Source organism: Schistocerca americana, chromosome 5 (assembly GCF_021461395.2).
Source record: "Schistocerca americana isolate TAMUIC-IGC-003095 chromosome 5, iqSchAmer2.1, whole genome shotgun sequence".
Lineage (NCBI taxonomy): Eukaryota > Metazoa > Arthropoda > Insecta > Orthoptera > Acrididae > Schistocerca > Schistocerca americana.
In genome coordinates, this window is record NC_060123.1 from 211,535,112 (window position 1) to 211,557,392 (window position 22,281).

The following is a 22,281-nucleotide window of genomic DNA, read 5'->3' on the forward strand; positions in this document are numbered from 1 at the left end:
AGAGAAGAGGCGACACAGCAGGCAACAATGATGCCTCATATATCACTGCCAGCTAGCTAATATTGGCTGCAACCAAAATCTAAGGGTTACTGTCTGAAGCCTTCCAATTTCTACTGTTTCAGGATTAAGGAGCTAATCAGCCAATTTGCAGTTAACACACTGAGCAATGAAAGTGGTTCTAGATTAATTAAAGAAAGCAGAAGAGGATTCAAAAGAAAATGGTGGCTTTGCTACGACTACACTGTCACAAGCATCTTATCAGCAGATGATGTGAATGAACGGCTGGAAGCAATGGTGAATTTCAGTGTGTGCTGTTTGCTGCTTCTGTTGGCGAAGTTAAATTCTGACTCCAACTGATTTTCAGTCTTCTTTACTCCAGAGCACAATGTCAATAAAAATTCTTGTGAACATTGATTTCATGAGTTCGACACTCAACCACAGTTTTTCTAACAAACAAAGACACAAGAGATTTACAAGCACGAAAAATTAATTTTCAGTGCAAATAATAACAAAGAAAAATTGTGAAAATGAACTAAAAGCTCATTCATTATTGAGTCCATAGAAGCCAGTGACATTGACTGAAATTAATCCATTGTTCCCACATGTGCGTTTCGAGAAGGCCAAGAATAGTACGTCACTGGAGCACTAATCTAGATGAGTTACAATTTCGACCAATAAATAATAAGTAATTTGCAGTGTAATCAGGTACTTTCTTGCCTGTATCTTATTGAAAACCATGCACAAAAAAGGTTGGGGAAAGAGGGATTTCATCCGGTCTTCAATGTGCTTAGAGAAAGTTGTATTCAGGCATATTGCCCCGCTGAAGAACTTACAACTGATGAAGAAACATGCACAATTTGAATTTGTGTGAGATTTTGAACCTGTATATAGAATAAACAACACAAATATGGCTTGAAATTGTACACTGTTGCAGAAGCAAATAGTGACTATGTGCTCAATTTTGAGGTGCTGGAAAGCAGGTGTTCAACAACACATCTTCAGCAGTTGTCTTCAGGCTACTGTCTATTGGATAAAGACCATGTATTTGGACAGATCGTATTCTTGACCAGATCTGTTTCAGGAGTTGTCTCAAGCAGGAACTAATGCTGTTGAGCATCTCAAGAAGTTCAATGCCTGAAACTAAACTGAAGAAGGGAGAAATGACAGACATAAATGTAATTTATTGATAATGAAACGTAAGGACACCAAGAATGTTTACTCATTGTCCACTAGCCATAAGCCAACATTTGGTAAACACACAAGAAAATAATGGTCCATTCATACTGAAGTCACTTTAGTATTATATTGCAATTGCAACAATGCCAGAGCTGAACTTTGTAGACCAGTACAATGTATTTTGGCACAAAAGTAAAATGGTGGAGGAAGATGTATATTCATTTGCTTTCATGGGAGTGTCAAATTGAGTCTTGTATAATTCAGTGCACTACAAGAAAACAGCATGCACTTGTTCATGACCACAGCACTGCAGTCCGAGTTTGTTCACTCAGGATGATGCGCAACAGGTTGCTGCTATGACTATACGAAGTGGAACAGTGGGCATATTAACACACAGTTATTTGCTGCAGCACTTACCACCAACATGTAAGCAGTATGCTGCACGCGTGTAGTACATATCTACCTCCAGGAGCAAGAAACGTAATGGGAAAGCATCTTTCAAAGAGAGATGGTAGCAGCATGAGTAATGTGGTATCTCTTTGTGTATGGAACCTTGTTTCAAGACATACCATACAAAGAAGCAATAATACGGTTCTGTGCAAGAACTGATAAGGGTCATACAAAGATTGAATATAAGTAATATTTCTTTACTATCACCACCATTAGATGTACGTATGGATACAGATGAGCTGGCATGAGTCTCCTAGCAGAGTAATGTGGAAAGCTAACATGGATGGGACGTGTGGAGCATCGTATCAACAGAACCTGCTGCCACAATAGGCTGGATCAGTCCATTCTTTTGCTGAGATATTAATGAGGATCTGGCTTTCGCTTTGCAACTTGCTCTTGCTCCTGCATGCTAGTTGTTCAGTCACTGACGAGGTGCATTGTGTGTTTTTCTCTGTGCCAGTCTACATGCGGTGTTTGTATTCTCCATTCCTCTGTAGATACACCCACACATTGAGTTTTTCTTCTTGCAAGGTCTAGCTCACCAGTTTCCAATTGAGCAACAACTAGCAGCTCAAGTTGTGACATTTGTGACTACCATATGGTTTTGCAACAATGTGACACCTTCGGAGATACAAAAGTGGTGACCGAGAATGTTCTTGTGCTTGAAATATCTTTATTTTTTTCACTGTGTTAATTAATGGATATCATGGACATGGCATTTATGCAGTGCTGGCAGAAACAGTTGTGCCTTCAGAAGAAACTGCAGCAGGAGCAGCTGCAGGAGCTGACCAAACAAGCATGCACAATTGATCCACTCTCACGTTGCACTGGTGGCAGGACAGGCATCTACAGAGCAGCATTCTTCCTTGCTGCCCCTGATGCTGTTTGCTGGTTTCGACACGTCTACAGAAAGGTGGGACAATTACCTGCGCTGGCTTTTGCCAAACTGCCAGGTAAGGTGCATCATTGAACCAGCTGATAAGGCTGTCTGATTATTGTCAAGCAGTTTAGGGTTGTACAAAATCATTCAAAATTTGAAGCCCTCTACTGAACCTGAGAAACTTAACACTGTGGAACTATGACAGTAGATCACAACAGTATTTTTGGCATCAAACCTGGAATGTTCGTACTGATGTGTTTTAAGCTAGCATGGGCACCTCGACTTGTGGCATCTGGATTTTCCTTGTCATGTCACAAGAGGGCACAAGTTCTGCATGGCGGGTTTTAATGCAGTTGCAAGCATGGTACTGGTGGTGGACTTTGAAAGTATATTGGTTCCAGAGTCACCCAACATTGGTGAGCACATCAGCATAATCCAAGAACAGTGATGATTTCCAACTTGGAAAGGCAGTGGGTTTTTCAGTTTGCCCGATGGCTATGTGATTTGCAGCAGCATAAAAATTCTTCAGTTCTTTTGTGGTGTGTCCATGGCCAATCTGGAACGTTTCTAGGCTGTGGAGCCAGGTTCTGATCCTGCCACAGAAGTACTTCCTGCATGTATCGTAATGGCTGGGATTATCAACGTATAATGGATGTTATGGTGAGCTTCTGTTGGCTAAGTTACATTTCAATGGAGCTCAGTTATACAAAAGGGTGTGAATATACTACTTGTGTGAGTAAATCTTGATAGTGCTCATGTGAGATCAGCTGTACCATCATGTATATGTTAAAAAAAAATGGTATATCTAAAAAGAAAGATGATGAAACTTACCAAACAAAAGCGCTGGCAGGTCGATAGACACACAAACAAACACAAACATACACACAAAATTCTAGCTTTCGCAACCAATGGTTGCCTCGTCAGGAAAGAGGGAAGGAGAAGGAAAGACAAAAGGATATGGGTTTTAAGGGAGAGGGTAAGGAGTCATTCCAATCCCGGGAGCGGAAAGACTTACCTTAGGGGGAAAAAAGGACAGGTATACACTCGCACACACACACACATATCCATCCACACATACACAGACACAAGCAGAGCTTGCTGTTGTAAATAGACAGCCTTGGCAGGAAATAGTTGTAAATAAGGTTGGTGTGCTTTTGTAGAACTGCTGAAGGCAGATGTATTTTGCGTTACTACCTCAGAGTGTGAAATATTGCTGTATGTAATTATTTCAAAGTTCATAAACTTTATTTCATTCAATAATCTTTGAAAGCCATCGGATAGCTTTTTTTTAATCATTTTAATATGTTATGCATTGCATAAAACTACTGAAGTGAAATAAATTGCAAAATTTTATTTTAATGGATGTGGGCTTGGCACCTAACCACTCCTTGATCCCCGCATCCTTACCATTTCAAAACCCATGTACTGATGGCACAGTTACAGGTTAACCAGCACCACAAGTGGTCCAGTCTGGATCACCAACCTGTGAGGTCTCTCATGCAAGTGACAGTTCCAGTGCCTCAAGAAGTTGGCCAGGTTTCTGCTTAGCTGACATGGGATGATGCCATTGACAATTTGAGTGTGATGACTTTGTGGCACACCTGTGTTTTCCCACTTTCAGTTCAATGGGCTGCTAACTCTCACTATCCTTCCACACCTGTTTCTGCTCAATGGGCAAGTTGGCAGTCAGGCCCCAATTGTCATTTGGTGCGTATTGCATGGGGCTGTCTCCAATGTTCCGAAAGCTTTACCTCAGCATGTTCTGCTTACACTGGTCATGAATTTGTGGCTGATCAAGCTTTCCCCTGCATTGAAACAACAATTATGACAAGTAGTATCTTATAGTAAACAGTGCATTCCACTGCAGGGGAAATTCTCCATCTCTGCATATAATAAGCATGTGGAATGGCAAATTCTGTTGTCAATAGTAATTCACTGTAGGTGCACGATATTTTAGGGCTGGGTACCTTTTCTGTTTTTGATTCCAGATCTTTGACAAAGTCTGCTTAGTAGCCCAATCAGTCCCCTTTTAATATCTAGACCTTCTACTACAGACGTATAACCTGCTGTTTGAAAATACATTGGATTAGGTAGAAAGAGGATCATGTCTCCTTTCAGCCATCAGCAACATCTAAATTTCATCACCCCTGCCCCAACCCTTTCACCTTCTGCCACAAGGCCAAGGCCAAGCTGCATTTTGATAGGAATTCAGTGTTACTTCTCTCATTTTGTCTCGACAAAGGCCCACACCTCTGGTGGTGTTTTAAAAGCCAGACAGTGCCATGCCCCTTGTGGTGATTTTGGAAGACATCCAACAGCAATGTGTTGCCACCTTTTATCCCATTCTGCATCCAGAGGAATTGGTGTTGAAGTTGTCAGAGGGCCAGTATTTTTCACGCATTGACTTGCGTGACGTGTACCTGCAGTTGCCAATGTACGCCACTTTTCAGTGTTTCTTTGTGGTCAACACTACTCTGGGCTTTACCAGTTAAATCAGTTGCTCTTGGGAATTTTGTCTGTTCCAGGAATTTATCAAAGGTATTTGGAGCATTTAATTAAGGACATTCAATGTGGTTTCAACTACCTTGATGACATCTGGGTCACAGGCCCCATGGAATACAAGCATTTACGGAATCTGCAGGTGGTTTCCCAACACCTTCTGGAGAATGGCTTCCACTGAAAATGTCGTTTTTCTGCCTCAAAGGTGCATTTTTTTGTAACGTATTCTTAGCAAAAATGGCCTCCTTCCTACAGATGAGCACATCAAAGCAGTCTGCCAGTGCTGAAGAACCTGAAAGGGCTCCTGTTCTTTTTGGGCAAGATTTCTTATTATGCTATGTTCAGTCCCCAGCCATGTGTATCTGCCAAAATGGTGTCAACCTCATATGGTCTGCAGTTTCGCAACAGGAACACAGTTTTCCCATGGGCCAGTCCCAGAGCAACCTTACGAAAGGGTGCACATTGACTTGGGCCCTATTTTGGAAAGCACACGGTGGTTGGTGGTGGATACATTTTCCAATTTCCAGTACGTGCCCAAACTGTTCTCCACAACAGCAACATCAACAATCCACATGCTGTCAGTCATGTTTGCTATCGAAGGCTTCCCCTTGACGCTCTTATCACATCAACCACTCATATTGTCAGAGTTTGATGATATTTGCATTTGTAATGATATCCAGCATCTAACCACCTCCGTGTTTCACCCTCCTCCTAACCCAGGGTTGGAGCAGTTCGTGAGGACCCACAAGATTGAATTTCTGAAGCCTGTGTCTGCTTCATTCCCTGATGATGCACTGTCTAGCTTTCTAGCCACATACTGGGCAATGCCAGTTAATGAGTACAATCCGGCAAACCGTTTACATGGGTGACAACCATATGGTCTAGTGCTTTTGTCACCCTCAAACTCGCACGAACTGATACGATGTAGCTTGCCGAGTTTCTTTCGCAGAACTGCCGTTTGGGACCCCATGTTTCAGCCACTGGGAGGGGTGGGTGCCAGGTGTGGTGGTAGGTCACACAGGTCAGCACATTTTTCTGGTGGATGTCAGCCAGGAGCAGCTGACCTGTCATTCAGATCAGCTGCATTTACAAGCCATTCGAACATAGAACACTGCCATCTCTGCATCCAATGGACGATTTTATTTGCCTGGTAGGAACCTCATGATTGTAGCAACAGTATACTAACCTGCTGCAGCTGCCACAGCATTCTCCATTGTCCTAATTTTGCCTGAGAAGTAGGCCACTGGAAGTAGTGCTCCCACAACTTCCAGTGGAATTGGAACCTGTGACCACCTCACTCGCCTTCTGGATGAGTCCTTGCACCCACTAGAGCTCTTGGACCTGCTGTCGTGCCAGCCTCCTCACTCTTCTGCCATTCCAGTGGAACCCAGTGGAGTCAGCAGTCGTTGCCTGCTTAAATAGTGACCCAATGCTCTCTCTTGTTTTGCAACAGATGTCAGGCAGAAACCAGGAAATTTTCACCCCTACATGGCATTTTGTGCAGGCAGGGATTTAGTATCCCTGTCACCAGACATATGTACACACACAGATGAGTTGGCATGAATCTCACGGCACAGTAATGTGGGAAACTACTATGAATGGCATGCAAAGAGCATTGTATGGGCAGAAGCACTGACAGAGATGTTTACTTGCCAGTGGCAAAAGACCGGGCCAGTCAGTGCTTACCCTGACACAAACACGGACCTGGTTTTCACATCGCACACTGCTCTTGATCCTATGTGTTAGTTGTTCTGGTCATTATCAAATCACATTTTATGCTTTTCTCCAATCTCTCTGTTGTGCTCAGATTCTCTGCTTCCCCATGGAGTGATCTGCACATCAAATTTTTCCTCTTCCAGGGTTCAGTTCCCTGGTTTCTGTGCCCAGCAGTCGTTGCCGCCTAAATCTGCGAAATTTGTGCCGACGGGACAATTTTGTAACATTGCCATGCCTGTGCAGATAGAAAAACTTCTAATTTAAAATATTTTCACTGTGATTTTTGAAATTTTCAAAAATATGGCTGCAGATTACATAAATATCATCAAAGCTGATTAACCAACATAATTCTTTCAATATAATTCAAAAGTAATAGATGAAGACAGTGTTTAAATGATCGATCATTTGTCAAAATATGTTAACAAATGCCACTTTAGCAATCTGAATACTGACAAAATTGTCCAGTTTCCATAGTCAAACACATAGATTAGAAGTGGCATTGACAGTGTTGAGACAACTGACATGAAGTGTATAGCAGTATGTGGCAATGCACAAGTTCTGCAATGAAAGACACACAAACTGAACCAGGCAAAAGAGGGAGGGAGAAAAGGGGGGGAGGGAGAGGCAGATGGATGATGAAGAGAGAGAGAGAGAGAGAGAGAGAGAGAGAGAGAGAGAGAGAGAGAGAGAGAGAGAGAGAGAGAGAGAGAGAGATCAATATCCAGCAACAATGTCATCCTGGAGACAGAGCAAAAGCTTGACTAGACAAGCTTGGAAAAGGAAACAGCTGCCATATCAGCATTTACCTTAATAGAATTAGGAAGGGAAATGATAAAAAATGAAACCTTGGTGGTGACTACACAGGAGACAGACAACAGAAAAACGAATTTCAGCAGGTAAAAAAATAAAAAAATGAAAAACAAGAAAATGAAGCTTACAGGAGGAAACTGCCCAAGGAGTGATAGGCAGAATTAGTGTAAGTTCACTTACAAAGATTTACGATAATCGATCTTCATATTACAGGACTGTTCATGTAAAAATATTTTAATAAATTATGATATAGAACTTCTGGCCTTTAATTATCTTCAGGAGGTATAATATTTTGTAAGCACTTTTCAGTAATTCCACCTCATAATTTATTAGTGTGCAGTTATATCAACAAATTGTTGATATGTGGTCTTGGCATTATAGAAGGCTAATAGTTAATTGTACTGCTGACAATGCACGCATATTGCTATCAGAATCAATTCTCTCTTGCTGCAGTATGACCTCTACTTCTGAAGTGGTAATGGAGGCCTGTAACAGGAATGAAGCAAAAGGTAAAGAGTACTAAATGCTGCATGTCTTGGTTCTAGGTTACTGATAAGAAAGCTACAAAAGAGGAAAGGTATTGGGAACAGGTGTGATATACGACCGGGGTAGGATCCTACAGTAGTTCACTTGGTACTGCAATACTGCTTAGCCATAGTAGCTAAGTTTTGGGATGTGTACTACTAATTCAGGTAATGACATGATGTGGAAGAGAAAACTATTGCAGCATACATGACACAGTTCAAGACTTTTGTACTACTGAGTAATGAGGAATGGCCTCACCTGTGGCTGTTTAATATTTGAGTAGAGGGTATAAGGATTATAACATGCATTACAGTGGCACAGAAGAGCTGCCTTCATAACAAATCTAGATTAGTTATTAACTTGAATTAAACTCTGTTTGATCAACGCTGCAGTCTGTGGAAGCAGCTTGCTCAGATCACACTAATATACTCAGTCAGTGAAAACTCCTAAGTAATCTGATAACTCTTATTTTTCAGTGAATTAAGATGCTTTAAATTCCTTCAGAGAGCATACAGTCTTCATCAACAACAGAGCGTCATTATAAAGCACAAAATGAAAGAAAAAAATTATGTCCATTTATGTGTGTATTACAGTGTCACAAATATATGGAATTATTCCATTGGTGCAATTAAATGCAGTGACTGGTGCTGTTTTAAAAGCACTTAAATCATCATTCATTTACAGAAGTTTTACTGCTTTCTTCTCCTTCTTGGAAAAGGTGTACACCCTGTTTCGTCTTTGCTGAAGCCGTATGTTTCTCGGTCATCCTACATCTCTCTGTCACCTGCGTAATTAATCTGTCTTCCCCCAAGAGGTTGAAACTTTGTTTCCATTTTATGAATTCTTGCTCAGTTTCATCATTTATAGAGAATGTATTACATTATCCTTTTTTATTTGATATTTATGTATTCTTCTTTTGCCTTATCTTAGCTAATGTCCACAATTTACTTCCCCATGTTATAAAGGGGTGACCACTACTTGGTTAAGATTTTTATAAAAAAGCATTTTATTGTAAGCATCACATTCTACCTTAAAAATAAAGCTGTTACTTTTTACCACTGTTATAATTTTACAAAAACAGTACCATTTTTATTTCAGTGTTCAGTCTGCACCTAATTTTTTTTCTGCACTTCGCACAGTAACAGTACGTGTCAGCCATTGACTATCACCACCTTCAAGTATCAGAAAGTTTACACCATGGTGGTATGGTGATAACCAATGGCTGAAACTACATATTCATTTGTGAGGTGTAGAAAATAAAATGGTCATGGCTGAAATGAAATATTTTAGTAAAAGTGCCAAAAATTTATTGCTATCTCTTACTCAGACAGTGATGTTTGCAGGCAGATAGCACAGTTTCCAAAATAGCCACAAAGCTTACCCTAGTCTGCCCCTGGCTGATGCACTCGCTCCAGCTTGTGTGGAGCTCTCCTCCTGGATGAGAGCCCTGGTCAGTGAGTCAGAAGCTCCAACGCCCTCCTGTTCTGTGAAGAAGCCCTCTGTCTTCTCCAGCACATGTCGCATCTCTGTCAACTCCAAAAAGTTTAGCTTTAGGTTTACTGCATTCTGACTCAGCTCCATTATTTCATTCTCTGTCTTCTCCAGATTTGCCTAACAAAAGAAAAAATAAAATCAGGTGTGTAATTACTGCCAAGACTCTTGAAATCTCCAATCAAATGAAGGACCTATAAATATATGTAAAGAAATGGAAAAATCCTCACAATATACAATTAACATTTTATGGTATCACAATAGTAATTGTTGATGCTGTATCTACCAATACATGCACATTACTGAAAACAAGCACAATGCAGTGAGCACTGGTGGAATACTACAAATACTTAATTGAAAAATGACAGGATTATATCCTAGTCCATAATTCTGATTTAAGTGTCTTATAATAATTCTTGGACAATGCATGGAGAGCAGATTAAAAAAGGCCACTGGTAATTCCTCCCAGGTCTCTACAAAACTGAACTGGTACATTGTCTATTTGGCCTGCCTGTTTCTTTATGAAAATTTTAACTATATCATGTTAGACACACACACACACACACACACACACACACACACACACACACACACACACACACAGAGAGAGAGAGAGAGAGAGAGAGAGAGAGAGAGAGAGAGAGAGAGAGAGAGAGAGAGAGAGAGAGAGAGAGAATAATGCTGATATGTCCTTAATATACTGACAACATAGCTGTCTGAATCATGCATTTTATGAATGCATTGGAATGGCAACAAGAAGCTAAGAAGTTTGCCCAACTCATGACCCCTATTTGTCAAGAAATGTTCATACATATAATGTGAATAAGAAATATAGTGTAACAGAGAAAAGCCCACAGATTTACACTACATTAATTGTGTACTGGCTGTTTAGAGCTTCAGTAGATTTGTGGCGTTCCACATGGCAGAGCAATAAAAAAAAAAGATGATATCAATGAAAGACAGGAAGATTACTCTGATATCATGAAATCTAACCACTGTAGACAGCTCACAATGTTTTACACAATCACAATTGTTCATGATGAACCCGATACATCCAGGCAACTGTCAAACATTCCCTCCCATAAAACCTTGGCATTCGAGGCAAACGTATTTGTTCGGATGCAGACTCTTTACAACAATACACCACCACTCTCACTTCAGCCTCCAAAAAACAACTTCGGAGCACACCAATTTCTTCACTCCATTTCAGTTTTCTACATGTTTAATTTCCTGACTTGTTTATTTTTTGCCACCCCCTCCCCCCTCACCTCTGTTGCATACAATGCACTTAACTCTGCACTCTTATTAACTTGCGCACGATGTTTTAGTGGTAATCTCTGTCTTGCATATTACCCTGTCTTCCACCTTTAATCTCTAAAGGTTTTCCAATCTCATCCGGTGCAGTCCCCAACAATCAGTCCTGTCCAGTAAGTCTCCCCTGACCCCGGGTTCTGAAAGAACTCTGTAAGCAGAAAAAAGAAGAATGGTCCAAACCAACTACTCCTGTGAAAGGAATTCAGAAGATACGTTTCTGGACTCAAAGTGATGGGCGAACTCATATTGCATGCTCTTTAAAGAGCAAGAAAGAAGAAATTTTGTTCGTTCGGACAACACCTCAGAGACAGCAGGATAATATTCAGATTCACAACCTGAGAAGGGGGATGTTTGTGATGTGTGTGTATGTCTGTGACTGGTGGATTGCAGAGATTATAGACACCAATTATGAGTTGAAACTAAACCATGGTGAACTTTATGCTACCACATGGACCAGCTGCTGGAAATAGGTTTCTAGCTGAAGGACAGCAACAACCCCATCAGTGCTCACTTCTTCCTGTTCACAATGTTTTGAAGATTGTAAGTGCTCCAGTTCCTATTAGTTCAACAGGAAGGCATCACTCTGTATCAAAGGAAGATAGTGAAGCAGTGGTACAGATTTTTAGTGCATTGACTGGCTAATTTCAGTACAAAAACAGAGTGCACAGAAGTTGTATAAATTGAAACCTTTAAGTCTTTGGACCTCTCACATACATTTTGCTTGAAAAATGATTCTCTTACTCATCTTTCAAAATTAAAATTATGTTAAATAGGGCTAGGTTTTGATTTTTATGAGCCTTTTATGTAATAATGTGGCAATAAAACAAGTTTTATGAATTGCAAACATTTCAAATGTTTATAAAACCTGTTCAATCTAAAAGTGAAAGCTCTCCTTTTCAGGGAATGTAGAACTATATGATACTAATCAACAGAAAAAAAAAAAAAAAAATCAAAATTTTATGGATTAGCTTTTTATAAATTTTTCCATAAATTATAAAAAAAGAACTTTGGCAGATAAGTCCAAATGGAGGATTTCTTTGTAGTCATAAAACTAACAAAATATCCCGAGCTACAGGATTTAAAAAAATTTCCAAAGTTCACATCATCAAAATGGTACATGCAGGGTCATCTTTGGGGGGCTGTATCTCGAAGCAGAAATAAAAAAAAAACAAAAAAATGTGTGTTCCTTACTTAGTCCTTCATTCTAATATATGAAAAATTCAACAACATCCAAGACTATGAAGGTAAAATTTTTTCCTAGCCTGCCTGAATTGACATGCCAGTTAGTTAGTAACACGTGTCGTGGATCAACTTGCACGATATAGCATAATGATGCTGAATGAGTCGTCATACATCATGTTGCAAAGTAATTTGTACATACAGTTACATTCTGAACATTTCATTTCTTTTTGAGCTAGTAGTTCTTACCACTGCCTTTCACACCTTACAATAACATAACTCTTCTACAAAATAGAAGGAGTTGTCAAGGAGAAACTTTCTCAGTTTGTTATCAAATTTTACTTTGTTTGCTGTCAGACATTTCACATCACTGGGTAAATGACCAAAAATTTTGGTTGCAGCATTATTTACCCCCTTCTTGTGCTGCAGACGACCTTAATGTGGACCAAAGAAAGTCATTTTTCCTTCTGGTGTTGTAATTATGTAACTCATGGTTCCTCTTGAATTGTAGTGGATTATTTGCAACAAACTTCATGAGTGAATAAATATACTGTGAATCAGTAGACAGAATGCCCTACTGCTTAAGCACACGTCTACAATATGATTGTGGGTGAGCACCACATATTATTCTCACAGTACGTTTATGTAAAATGAGGGCTTACTTTCTTTCTTAAAGATGATTTACCCCAGATTATTATTCCATATGATGTCACCGAATGAAAATATGCAAAACATGGAACTTAACAATTTGTCTCTCCCCAAGATATGCAATTCCTTACTTAGTTCAGCCACGTTCTAAGCACAAACGTGGCTGAATTAAGTTAAGTAAGGATTTCCAAAATGTATTTTTTCCAATTCAATTTCTCACCCTGTGTACACTTGTCAGTGTTTTAGTACCTCTATTTGTGCAGAACTGAATATGTTGGGTCTTTTTAACATTGAAGGTGAGACCATTTGCCAAAAACCAGTCAATGACACTTTTAAGAACTCTGCTTACCATTTATTCTGTTTTTGTTTGTACACTTGGATTGATTACAATAATAGTGTCATCTGCAAAAGAACTAATTCTGCTTGTTGTATACTACATGGAAGATCATTTACAAAAACAGGTGTGGACCTAACATGGAACCTCAGAAAACCCCATATGTGATTTCTCCACGGTCAGAATCATATCCATGGACTATATTGCTTGAATTACTAAGTACAAGATAGCTACATGATCTATCCCATAAAATTTTGGTTTATCTTAGAGAATACTGTGATGCACACAGTCAAATGCCTTAGAGCGGTTCCATAAAACACCAACAGGTTCGTGAAAACGCAAAAGGCATTCTCAGTGGAGCAACCCTTCTGAAACCCAAACTGTGATTTGCTAAGGATACTATCGATGCTAATGTGAGATACCATTCTAGAATACATCATCTTCTCAAAAATTTTGAAGAATGATGTTAGCAGTGAAACAGGACAGTCATTATTGACATCTGTCTTATAACCTATCTTACAGAGGGGTTTAACAATAGTATATTTCAGTCTCTCTGGAAAAATGGCTTGAGTTAGTGATGCATTACATATTTCAAACAAGACTGGGCTTATTGCATGGGAACAAATTTTTAGTACCCTTTTGGAAACACCGTCAAAAACAGGTGAGGTTTTATGTTTGAGAGAATGGATAATTTTCTTAATTTCAGAAGGAGAAGTTGGTGATACATTCATATGATTGAATTTTATGAAAGTAACATTTTCAGCATACTGCTGTGATTTACATTCATATGATTGAATTTTATGAAAGTTACATTTTCAGCATACTGCTGTGATTTTGCTCTCTAACTTTTTGACTTAATCTTTCTACTATATTTAAGAAATGATTATCAAATGCATTTGCTACCTTCGACTCATCATTTATAGCCCTTCCATTCAGTTCAATAGTGCTGTTGTGCTGTTCTGTGGCTGGCTGTCCTGTCTCTCACATTCCATATTGCCGTAAGTCTCTTGTCAGAAGTGCTAATTTCTGACATTATGTGCATGTTCTTTGATTTTTAATAACCTTTCTTAGTAATTTTGAATATTTTTTTAGTGTAAAATTACTGCAGGATCCTTACTTATTCTTGCCAAAAGATACATTTCCCTTTTCCTTTCACAAGACACTTTAATCCCTCCTGTGACCCATGGTTTTTTACCTGTGACCTTTCTGACTAGCTTGTGTGGAAAGCTATTTTCAAATAATGTTATACATTTATCGTGGAATGTATTAAATTTTATGTTAGCATTTGGTTCATTATAAATTATTTCCATGTAATCTCCTATAAACTATTCTAAAAAACATTTGTCCTGGAGTCATTAATTATTCCAACTGATTGCCACTGAGGAGTGTCCATACTGTAAGGCACTACATTATTCATCCTAACTAACTGTGCATGAAGTTCTCTGAGGCTGTAGATACTGTGATAATGAATAGCTCAGCAGCCAGTTCAGTTGAAGGGGAATAGACATCTCTAAAAAGGACAATCACAGATGATGGAAAGAAAACCATAGGTACAAGGAAGATAACTGCTAATAAACCATGGGTGACAGAAGAAATACAACAGTTGATTGATGAAAGAAGGTGAGGGAAATTCAAGAATACAGAAATACAAATCACTTACGTATGAAATAACAGAGAGTGTAGGGAAGCTAAGGCGAAATGGCTGGAAAAAAAAGAAGAAAAAGGACTAACTCAGAATACACAAAAGTCAGTGCAGCTTTTGGTGAAATTAAAACCAAGTGTGACAACATTGAGAATACAATGGGAATTCCACTATTAAACACACAGGAGAGAGCAGATAGGTGGAAATCTTACACTGAATGCCTCTGTCAAGGGAAGGATGTATATGTGGTATGATAGAAGAAGAAACAGGAGTCGACAGTGAAGAGATTGGGGATCCAGTATTAGAAAAGAGATTTCAATGACGTAAGATCAAATAAGTCAGAACAATTGTAGAGAGAAGTGGCAACTGTGGTGTCACCGCCAGACACCACACTTGCTAGGTGGTAGCCTTTAAATCGGCCGCGGTCCGTTAGTATACGTCTGACCCGCATGTCGCCACTATCAGTGATTACAGACCGAGCGCCGCCACACGGCAGGTCTACAGAGACTTCCTGGCACTCGCCCCAGTTGTACAACCGACTTTGCTAGCAATGGTTCGCTGACAAAATACGCTCTCATTTGCCGAGACGATAGTTTAGCATAGCCTTCAGCTACGTCATTTGCTACGACCTAGCAAGGTGCCATTATCAGTTACTACTGATATTGAATCATGTACCGTCAAGACCGACGTTCACCATTAACGGATTAAAGTTAAGTATTCCACCAGCTACATCCGTTTTTCTCAATTCTAATTTTCTTGTCCTGTTCCAGACCTCACGCCAGCCTGCGTGAGCTAAAACGCGTGCCTTTCGGCCTCCTCTAGTAACACGGTGTTGGCTCTCCTGCCAACCAAAACAGCAACAAGAAGACAATTCACGTTGATGTACAGAACATATGAGACTGGCGACATACCATCACGTTTCAGAACAAAATGATCCACATAATTCCGAAGACAGCAAGAGCAAACAAATACAAGAATTATCGCACAATCAGCTTAAAATCTTGCACATGCAAGTTGGTGACAAAAATAATATGCAGATTATTGGAAAAGAAAATTGAGGATATGTAGGATGACAATCAGTTTGGGGCACGTTCATAAGATTTGTTGATCTGGAAAGACCAATTAACAAGGTAAAATGGTGCAAGATGTTTTAAGTACTGTGAGAAATAGGGCTAAGCTACTGGGAAAGGCAGATAATATACAATATGTACGAGAACCAACAGGAACAAAACAAGTGGAAGATCAAGAATGAAGTGCTGGGATTAAAAATAATGTAAGACAGGGATATAGTCTTTCATGTTTAATGTTCGATCTATGCATTGAAGATGAAATGTTGGAATAAAAAGAAAGGTTCAAGAGGGGCATTAAAATTGAAGGTGGAAGGACATCAATGATGAGATTTGATGACGACATTGCTATTCTCATTGAAAATGAAGAAGATTACTGGATATGATGAATAGACTGAATGGTCTAATGAGTACAGAATATGGATTGAGAGTAAATTGAAGTAAGACTTAAGTAATGTAAAGTAGCAGAAATGTGAACAGAGAGAAACTTAACACCAGAACTGACAATAACAAAGCAAATGAAGTTAAGGTATTCTGCTACCTAGGCAGCAAGGTAACCCATGATGGACGGAGCAAAGAGGACATAAAAATCAGAGTAGCACTGGAAAAAACGGCATTCCTGGCCAAGAGAAGTCTGCTACACATAGGTAGTAATTTGAGGAAGAAATTTCTGAGAATGTAAGTCTGAAACACAGTGATATGGTAGTGAGACAGGGACTCTGGAAAAACTAAACAGAAGAGAACAGAAGCATCTGAGATATGGCACTACAGTAAAATGTTGAAAATTGGCTGGGTTGATAAAGTAAGGAATGAGAATGTTTTCCGTAGAAACGGTGAGGAAAGAAATACATGGAAAACACTGACAAATGAGTCACAATGATAGGACATATGTTAAGATATCATGGAATAGCTTCCATGGTACTAGAGGGAGCTTTAGGGGGTAAGAACTGTAAAGGAAGACAGAGACTGGAATACACCTGGCAAATAATTGAGGATGTAAGTTTCAATTGCTCCTCTGAGATGAAAAGGTTGGTGCAGGAGATGAATTCATGGTGGGCCACATCAAACCAGTCAAAAGATCACTCCCATTTATTTTATTTTATCTTTTGAAAAAGAGGGGCGACAGCATTAGATGAGACCTGTTTCTCCAGTGGAAAGTCCATGAATTACTCTACAGTAAAATTGATGAAATCCTTTCGGGACACAGTTTTTAAAGAACCCGTGCAGTTAACAGTAACAATAGCAGAAGGTCTTAGCAATAAAGATGGCAAATTTCAATTGTATAAGGCAAGGAGTCCAGTCATATCTTTACCTTACAATCAAAGACAACATTATACATCCAGTGCCACAAGCAGTAAAAATTAATTCAACTAATTTGACCACAGAACATTTTGGACAGAACATTTTCTTTGCATCCACTCATTTCAATAGAGGGTGTACATTCAACAACATACATGAGCCCACAGCAGGTGATCTTAATGGCATCATCTGTAAAGCAGTTATCGGCACACGATGTGCTGTTATAAATACAGAGATTCACACCAAGCATCACTGAACTCATCAGGAGATAGCTACTTCTCTGGAAGTCAAAATATCAAGGCAAGACTGACACCATGTGACTTTAATCCTGAAAGTTCACTGACAATTCATTGTGCCATGAAAACTTCAGGATAGTAATTTCCAGAATGCTTAAAGAATAATCTTGTGCAGAAGGTAAAAAAGTCAATATCATGACAGCAATGTCCAAATTACAGCAGAGTCCATAATGATGATGTGATGGTATGCAACTGCGAGTGCAAGTGTAGTCAGGTTCTGCTGCAAGAGAACTAGCCTTCATAATCAGAAACATGAAACCAGTCCTCAGAGAACTAGGGTGTTGGAGAAGAATTCTATTTCAGCAAGATATGGTCTGATGCACACAAAAGAATCACCTCCATCACAAAGTGAGGAATGAATATGATAGACATCTGAGGAAATGCCATGTAACCAGCAAGATTCAAATTAAGAAAGATAAGAGTTGGGCTTGGCAAGTCTAACCCGTCCTTAGCTGTGGTACCAACATCTACCTCGAAAATTTTTGCAGATCTATACAATAAAGAAAACTTTTTCATGGGGCATATTTTCTGTAGGTTCTGTTGCAATTGATTTAAAATTTAAATGTTTGTAACTTATATGTGGAAAAAAATAACTGTAATTGTGTTGTTTGCTGGGAGAAGGTAGCCACTTACCTGGAACATGTTTCTGTCTTCACACACACTGGCACCTTCTCTTTGCTGAGAGTGAAAGTTGTGTCTTATTGTATCGATCAAGTTTAGGAACTGTGATGAGTACATGTGATGTTTGTGACATACTTATGTTGTTGGCAACAATAGGAGTTTGGGCTCTCCATTTAACTGATAGCTCATGAAAATAGTGTCACTTGGCCCAACTTCACAAGAAACTGCAAGAGGTTTGGAATTAAATGCTAAAAATTTGGGCGAAGTCTGATAATGGGAAACTTGATGGCACCACCTCTGCTAATCTTTTTCAGTTGCATACTGCAGATGAAATTTGCTTTCACCACCAGGATTTGAATAGGCTGCCTCCAAATCGAGTGCCAAGAACACGGGCACGCATTATCAACTTTGGCTATGGATGTAGGTGGAATGTAAGTGATACAGCAACTCTACATAAAACACACAAATATTACTGCTACAGGCTCCGTTGGTATCATATAACTTTTGTATCCTTCACACCTGTGCTTGTACTCTTGTTTTGTTACCATGTGAGTTGGTTTGAAAATAGTCATGCAATCAAAACTAGTTGTTTAATTACTATAGTAGTTTATGGTGGTCCAACAAGGAGCTAATTTAGTATGTTGAATCTGTGGGCCTATGCTTGGTACTGTATACGAATTCTGGTGTTTGAAGTAGCTTATTAACCAAGAAGCTGGCTGTTGGGAAATGTGAAAGAGTTCAAAAGTATTACCTTTGAGTGATCAGTTCTTACCTCTTCTGTAAGCTAAAGAATGTATCTGAAGTGTTAATCTGTTTATTTATATTTATTTTATTTTTCAAGTCTAGTCCTGTAAGACCAAATTTGAGGAGGAAATCTCCATGGACATGAAACGTGTCAGTACATGAAATTACAACCAAAAGTAATAACAGATAAAATAAAATGTTTATGAATTCTAAAAAGACGACAAGCTATATGCTTATATAAACGCAGTCAACAATGTAACACAGGAATTAGCTTAATTTTTCAAGGAACTCCTCAACAGAAGTCCTGTTCAAGTTTGTGCTCTGTCACTAATGATAGCATCGTCACGTGACATTGAAAACTGATTTTCCTTCCATTTTTCTGCATTATCGCTTAGTTTTGACAAAACGGAATTTTAAAACATGCCCAATACCAATATCGCCTTATTCTGCCACTCACCTCAAGATCAATGATCTCCCTGGGGTTCGGTGCCTTGGGTATTTCATCAATTTCTGGGACAGATACTCCATCTTTGACGATCTCAGCCTCAATGTATCGTAATTTGCGTTCCAGTTCGTCGCAGCGGCGCACCTCATTCACGAATTTGCGCTGAAAGGCATTTACGTCATTGTTGAGCTGCAAATAGAAGAAAACCCAAATTATTTTTAATTCTTCATCTCAGACTATTTGAGTCGATAGCCAGAAGCCATCGCAGGAAGGCTGCATAAAAAAGGTCCACATTCATCAAGAACACAAGTACAAGCTGACAGAAACGTAGTTATGACCCCTGCAAACATGGAGAAGGAAGTCTACGCATAGCGTGTATGAGAGCACTGCACGATGAACGAATGACTGAGCAGTCAGAAATGCTAGGTTCTGTTGGGGGGAGAAACACTGTTATTGCGAGGTTTCTAAAAAACGCTGTGACAGTCGTCAGACGGACGCTTACAGTATCAAAATATGTTTCATATTCTTCCACTTCGCTATTCCGAATGACTGAACAGAGGAGTTGCTAGCCTCACTATTGCTCGCGAGACGCCGTTAACTATTTTTTTAATCATTTTTCTCATCTAAATTAGTACGCTGTCTCGGGCAATTTGAGAGTATATCACGCTCACGATAGAAGTTACTTATTTCTTTACCCCTGTACACCATTTTACGTTGCACAGGTTGACTATTACACGAAATGGTCGACCGCTAACCGGCAACAGCTGACAACAATAAGAGATATTTTTCTATCACATGGCTGCGTACTAGCACAGTCTAACATAACAGTCGCGACACTTCGCCTCGATTTTGTTGCCTACAGCGCCAGCAGCGCCCCAAGCGGCTGGTAGGTTGAACTGAGTTCGGCGCTATCGTGAAAGCAAATAGTGATTGTTTATTTTGATTTATACAATGATTTTTACCGTCTGGAGCGTTTGTAGCGCAATAAATTGCAGCAACAACAGGAAGAAGACACCACAGCTGTCTCTTTTTAGGTTTCCTAAGGATCCTGAGAGGTATACACCATCATGTTACTAAACTGTATCGTCAGGATTAACTTGCAAACTATATGTGTATAAATGATAAATGTTTCGTTTTAGGAGCAGAAAATGGCTAGTTAATAGCAGACGAGAAGACCTTATGAAGAAAGACCCAGTTTACTGTATAATAATATTAGGTTTTGTCCGCTACATTTCGAAGAAAACAAGTTCATGAACGCAGACAATAAGAAGCTCGTGTGGAATGCACTACCCACACTGTTTGACATCCCAAATAAGCCACTTCTACTGACGATGAAGAGGAAACTGCCACAAAGATTCGACAGTCAATCTAAAGCTGTAAAACAGTCGTATGGCACAGAAGCAGCCAGTTCAGCTCTCCATGTATCAGTGCCAGATTCGTGTGAATCGTCACCACAGACGTGCTTTGACGATAAAGTGGTTAGATGGTTAATTAAGTGCAGCTGTTCGTGTCTTACAAAAGCGTGTGAAGTGTCAGATTGTGCGGATCGAGCGAAACTATTGCGGGACAAGGAAAGTACCTACAGACAGATTGTTTGAAAATTATTCAAATATTTGGTTTTTCGTGAAATGTAATGTAATCAGCTCATTATAAAGTTTTCAGCATATTTCTGCCACTATTTGGCAATTGCTTGATCCACTTAGAATAATATAAAGATTAAGGTCGTACTTGTGGCAACAGGCGACAATGACACACACAGTAGGCCTACAGAACGATAAGCGAGCTGTCGATCGCTTTTGTATGTAGAGGTACATGTCTGTGCTTCTTACATGTGAATCTGTGTGTTTATATTCTTTTGATATCGACGTGGTAAGCTGCAATTCTGTCCAATGTCACAAGTGTTTCTTCACGAATGTGTTGTAGCTTGCCACTCTATTCATGGTTTTTGTCCATACTTGCGCTTATTTTAGAATCATTAATAGAAACATATATGCCTTCTGATGCTAAACAAACTCTTGGCGGCAAGAAAATAACTCGAATAATTCGGAAATTACGTAAGAAATGGATGCAAACAAACATTATGCTTACGACGCGTCTGACGTTCACCTTACCTGCCGCTTGGAGCGCTAGTGTCGCTCCATCTGTCAAACGGCAACAACTTTTACAGCAGTGAGTGTCGCGACTGTTATGTTAGACTGTGGTACTAGGGCACATCTAGAGAACGACGAACGGTGATGGCTAGATTGCGGGTAATAACGTTCGCTCATGCGCTTCTACATCTATGTACATAGATAGCAAACCACTGAGAAGTGCGTGGCAGAGGATACTCAGCATGACACATGTAATAGTTTCTTCCCGTTCCGATCGCAACAATGATATTTAACTGATTAAAGTTCATATGGCGTATTAGTGAGGGTAATTACTCCTAAAATGTTGTACGGTATTCTCTAATAAGTAGTTTCGTCAAAAGGTGATTGTTAATCACTTAGTAAATCAACATGACTAAGATAAATTTGTGTCCGTCATTCAGGCAGCAACTTTTAACGGCCATCATCGAGGTCGTTAAGCTTTAATTAAAACCTCAACTATACTGATGTTTCCGGATTGCGCTACTATGCTGGTGGCGGTCTCCAAATGAAAAAAATAATAAATTTAAAATACAACCGTTGTTTGTAAACCGTAATATTATGAAAAAATACAACACATTTCCTGGTGACACACACTAAGTGGGTAAATAAAGTAGAATTTTCAGTTTTTCTGTCTGACTGTACACAAATACTAATACCGCAAACTGCACTTATAAGAACAGCTGTAACAAAGGAACAAAAATACAACATGTACATCAACATCCACGAAGTCAGCTACTCAAGATGCCTTGCAGAAAACAAAGGCATGTGGCACACAAACTGTGTTTTATTCAGGTGTGTGTAGACGTCCCAAAGCAAATGTTATCAACCTATCGTAGCAACAAATATTATCTATAAACCATAATATTAAGAAATAATGCAGTACGAGCCTAGTATCTCGTGAGACAAATTTATTAACAACTATCGGACTGAAAATGGGTATATTGCCCACAAATGAACACAGCACACTTTCCAAACCGCCCTTCAGTTTTTATGTCGGTCTGTTAGGGGCTTATACC

The 22,281-nt window shown here is 39.4% G+C and overlaps 1 protein-coding gene across 2 annotated transcripts in view; it reads right to left on the reverse strand.

Moving 5' to 3' along the window:
- The window catches only part of LOC124615533 (V-type proton ATPase 116 kDa subunit a1), a 656,071-nt gene that overhangs the window by 107,036 nt on the left and 526,754 nt on the right, over positions 1 to 22,281 (reverse strand). For both annotated transcript variants that reach the window (XM_047143497.1, XM_047143496.1), the window contains exons 5-6: positions 19,149 to 19,325; positions 9,438 to 9,667 (exon numbers count right to left, since the gene is read on the reverse strand). In XM_047143497.1, the coding sequence (XP_046999453.1) occupies positions 9,438 to 9,667; positions 19,149 to 19,325 (407 nt within the window). The remainder of the gene's footprint in view (positions 1 to 9,437; positions 9,668 to 19,148; positions 19,326 to 22,281) is intronic.